This window comes from Cebus imitator, unplaced genomic scaffold (genome assembly GCF_001604975.1).
Source record: "Cebus imitator isolate Cc_AM_T3 unplaced genomic scaffold, Cebus_imitator-1.0 Scaffold847, whole genome shotgun sequence".
In the NCBI taxonomy this organism is placed as follows: domain Eukaryota; kingdom Metazoa; phylum Chordata; class Mammalia; order Primates; family Cebidae; genus Cebus; species Cebus imitator.
In genome coordinates, this window is record NW_016108162.1 from 265782 (window position 1) to 270919 (window position 5138).

Consider the following 5138-nt stretch of genomic DNA (forward strand, 5'->3'; position numbering starts at 1 on the left):
ACCATTTTGGCGAGGACGGTCTTGATCTACTGACCTCGTGTTCTGCCCACCTCAGCTTCCCAGAGTGCTGAGAATACAGACATGAGCCACCATGCCTGGCCTGTTTTTCTAATATTTTAAATATATTTGCTATTTCCAGTTTTCTGATTTTCTGTAGTTCTCTGTGTTCATAGTTCACTCATTGAGTGTTATTCAATTTATTTTCAATTTTTAATATTTTTGTTGGAAAAACATTGCCCTATTTTACATACATGGTAATTTTTAATGTGTAATTAAACATTTATTTTAACTAATTTAACTTTTTCTAATTCTGATTTGCAAATGAGATTCATAGAGTTAAAACTGAATATACAAACCAACATATTAGAATGATCAAAATTTACACTACTCAAACATGACATCTTAAAACTGACTTTCATATGTTCTTTCAACTTTATTCAAATCAGTTGTCCCCACTCCAGCATTTACTATTTAAAAAAATCAATTTAATGCTATCAAAAGGTGATGTTTATCTTAATCCTGTTGCCTTCATGGCACTGTAATGAGCCTTCATTTCAGGCCACATACACAAAGAAGGCCAGGTAATCTTTTGTTAAAATTTGAACATTAAAAAAAGTTACCTGGGCTGGGCACGGTGGCTCACACTTGTAATCCCAACACTTTGGGAGGCCAAGATGGGCGGATTACGGGGTCAGGAGTTTGAGACCAGCCTATCCAATATGGTGAAACCTGGTTTCTATTAAAAAATACAAAAATTAGCCAACCATGGTCCTGCACATCTGTAGTCCCAGCTACTCAGGAGGCTGAGGCAGGAGAATCTCTTGAACCCAGGAGGCGAAGATTGCAATGAGCCGAGATTGTGCCACTGCACTCCAGCCTGGGTGACAGAGTGATACTCTGTCTGAGAAAAAAAAACAAAAGTTACCTGTTTCAATCTTTGTAATATGGCTTTCTCCTGGCAACTTTGAACAATTATCTGGGTCAGAGATTCTGAAAGTCTCGTAAACATGTTCTTAGGATGTGTCTTGTGTGAAATTTTGTATTTTTAAAGAAAATTATTTGTCTTCTTTCTTAATACTCAGTAATCGCTTCCTACACCTTCTTTTTTCTTTTTCTTTTTTTCTGTGTTACTGAAGTGTCCACTGCTGCAACATTCACCTTTGGTCTCAGCAGACTCAAACTGTCATTCCAAAGCATCCCACCATTTCTTTCAGCACTGTGTGTTAGAGGAAACAGAAACCAGTGTCTGGAAAGGCACCTACAAGCAAGTAACAAAGACGTAGGAGCCAGTATTTTACTTGTCTTTCTTTAAAAAAAATTGGAAGTTGGCAATTTACTGTTTTGTTGTTGTTGTTGTTGTTTGAGATGTTGTCTTGCTCTGCTACCCAAGGTGGAATGCAGTGGCATAATCTTGACTCACTCCTACCTCTGCCTCCTGCTTTCAAGCGATTCTCTTGCCTCAGCCTCTCAAGTAGCTGGAATTACAGATTGAGCCACCATGCCTGGCTGGCAGTTTATTTCTAAAGGCATTCTATTATATTGGGGAGCTGGAAGAGCTGTGTTGGGTAAATGTAACAAAGTTTTTTTGTTGTTTTTTTTCCTTCTGTGTGGCTTTTTGCATTGTGCTCACGTGGGGCACTTCAAACACTTATTTATAATTTTTTCTGAGATGTATTTTGGTTAATATGTTTTTGTTACATATACATTTTTATAAAAAATTAGATCCTTTGGTATTTTGCTATGTCAACTTGTTTATATAGTGTGCATAATGTTACAGGTTAGATTTGTAATCTATATTTATCTGACTCTAGTAAGTGGAGTAATTTGTTATTTTTATTTCTTTCAGTTCTATGTTCTCATTTTGGCCAAGACCTTGGGCAAAGGCCAGGCATAAAAGATTCTTTTCAAAAAGTGATACTGAGAGAATATGTAAAATGTGGACATAAGGATTTACAGATAAGAAAAGGCTGTAAAAGTGTGAATGAGTATAATGTGCACAAAGAAGGTTATAATGAACTAAACCAGTGTTTGACAAGTAACGAGAGCAAAATATTTCAATGTGATACATATGGGAAAGTCATTCATAAATTGTTCAATTCAGGTAGACGTAAGACAAGACGTACTGGAAAGAAACCTTTCAAATGTAAAAAATGTGGCAAATCATTTTGCATGCTTTTACATCTAAGTCAACATAAAAGAATTCATATTAGAGAGAGTGCTTACGAATGTGAAGAATGTGGCAAAGTCTTTTATTGGTTCTCAACCCTTACTAGGCACAGGAGAGTTCATACTGGAGAAAAGTCCTACAAATATGAAGAACGTGGAAAAGCTTTTAACCAGTCCTCAACTCTTGGTAGGCATAAGATAATTTATGCTGGAAAGAAACACTACAAACGTGAAGAATGTGGCAAACATTTTAAATGGTCCTCACACCTTACTAAACATAAGAAAATTCATAGTGGAGAGAAACCCTACAATTGTCAAGAATGTGGCAAAGCCTTTAATGTATTCTCAACCCTTAAAAGACATCAGAGAATTCATGCGGGAGGAAAACCCTACAAATGTAAAGAATGTGGCAGAGCCTTCAGTATATTTTCAACCCTTACTACACACAAGAAAATTCATATTGGACAGAGACCCTACAAATGTGAGGAATGTGGCAAAGATTTTAACTGGTACTCACACCTTACTACACATAAGAGAATTCATACTGGAGAGAAACCCTACAAATGTGAGGAATGTGGCAAAGCCTTTAGCGTTTGCTCAACCCTTACGACACATAAGAGAATTCATACTGGCCAGAGACCCTACAAATGTGAGGAATGTGGCAAAGCTTTTAATTGTTACTCACACCTTAGTAGACATAAGAAAATTCATACCAGAGAGAAACCCTACAAATGTGAAGAATGTGGTAAAGCTTTTACCCTGTCCTCATACCTTAGTAGACATAGGAGAATTCATACTGGAGAGAAACCCTACAAATGTGAAGAATGTGGCAAAGCCTTTACTGTACTTTCAACGCTTACTAAACATAAGATAATTCATACTGGAGAGAAAACCTACAAATGTGAAGAATGTGGCAAAGCTTTTAACCAGTCCTCACACTTTACTAAACATAAGAAAATTCATCCTGGAGAGAAACCCTACAACTGTGAAGAATGTGGCAAAGCTTTTAATTGGTACTCACACCTTACGAGACATAACAGAATTCATACTGGAGAAAAACCCTACAAATGTGAAGAATGTGACAAAGCCTTTAGTTTATTCTCGAACCTTACTACACATAGGAGAATTCATACTGGAGAGAGACCCTACAAATGTGAAGAATGTGGCAAAGGCTTTAAGCAGTCCTCAACCCTTAAGGAACATAAGAAAATTCATACCAGAGAGAAATCCTATAAATAGGAAAAATGTGATAAAGCTTTTAACCACTTCTCAACCCTGACTACACATAAGAAAGTTCATGCTAGAGGGAAACCCTACAAATATGAAGAATGTCTCAAAGCTTTTTATTGATTCTCATATCTTACTTAGCATAAAATAATTCATACAGGAGAGAAATCATACAAATATGAAGAATGCAGCAAAGCTTTTAACAAATCCTTATCCATTACTAAACATAGTTCATACTGGAGAGAAAATCTACAAATGTGAGGAAGGTGGCAAAGCCTTTAAGCAGTTCTCCCAACCTACTACACGTAAGATAAGTTATGCTGGAGAGAAACCCTAGAAATGTGAAGAATGTGGCAAAGCTTTTAACCAATCCTCAACCCCTACTACACATAGTATAATTCATGCTGGAGAGAAACCCTACAAATGAGACCAGTGTGCCAAAACTTTCAACCAATACACCTTATTGCAAGGCAAAGCATTTATATTTGAGAAAAATTGTACAAATGTAAAGACTGTGAGAAACACATTAATATTGGCTCACATCTTATGCATCAACAGAGAGTTCAGACTTAGTAAAAACATGGTAAGTGCAATTACTGTCAAAAGGTCTTTGAGCCAGGTGTGGTGGCTCACACCTGTAATCCCAGCACTTTGGGAGCCCTAGGCAGGCAGATCACGTGAGGTCAGGAGCTTGAGACCAGCCTGACTAACATGGAGAAAGAAACCCTGTCTCCACTAAAAAAATACAAAATTAGCCAGGCGTGGTGGTGCATGCCTATGAAAACATAAGCCTTTAAAGTGATTAAGAGTATTTATTTTGAAGGTGAACATCACAAATGTAAAGAGGTATTAGATCTTACTGTATGCCTTTTGTACTAGAGGAAAACTCTGAAGCAGTTGCTCACAACTTTCCAAAATTGAACAAGTAAGAAACAGAAGTCTTGCACCAGGCAAAAATGTATAAAATAGATGATGAAACTGAATTAGTAATAAAAAACCTACCAACCATAAAAGCCCTGAATTATATAAAATCACAGACAAATGTTACCAAATATACAAAGATGAGTTCCTACTACTACTAAATGTACTCCAAATACTCAATGTGGGATTACACCTTAACTCATTTTACACAATCAATATTATCTTGATACTAAAATCTAGGGAAGGCACAACAAAGAAAGGAAACTACAGGCCAATATTTTTGGTAAACATTGAAACAAAAATTGTCCATGAAACACTAGCAAGCTGAGTTCATAAGCAAATTAAAAGGTTGTTTTGTCACAGTCATGTGAGCTTTATTTCACGTATGCAAAGATGTTTCATCATATGCAAGTCAATAACTGCAATTCACCATGTAAAGATAATTTAAAAATTATACAATTAACATAATAGATGGAGAAAATGCACTTACGGAATTCAATATTCATTCACAATTATATTCTCAACAAAGGAAATATTGGCAAAATATACCTCAAAATAATAAGACACATGAAAAATCCTCAGCCAACATTATACTAAAAAGGCAATAGTTGCACGTATTCTTCATTATAATAAAAATGAGACAAGTATACGTACCACAGTAACACTCCTATTCAATGTAATTTTTCCTAGCCAGAGAAATCCAACAAAATAAAAACATGTAAAAAAGAAAATTAAACTTTCTTTACTGATAATATAATGCTCTACCTAGAAAGCCTTTCAAGAAAAAGGTTTCCAGAGCATTTTAATTTTCTTTTTTTTTTTTT

At 35.7% G+C, this 5138-nt stretch overlaps 1 protein-coding gene across 1 annotated transcript in view; it reads left to right on the forward strand.

Annotated features, from left to right (window-relative positions):
* The window catches only part of LOC108297811 (zinc finger protein 723-like), a 55504-nt gene extending 50380 nt beyond the window's left edge, over window positions 1–5124 (forward strand). Inside the window, exon 7 of the mRNA XM_037735578.1 lies at window positions 1847–5124. Within this exon, the coding sequence (XP_037591506.1) occupies window positions 1847–3405 (1559 nt within the window). The 3' untranslated portion in view covers window positions 3406–5124. The remainder of the gene's footprint in view (window positions 1–1846) is intronic.
* Window positions 5125–5138: the final 14 nt, after the last annotated feature.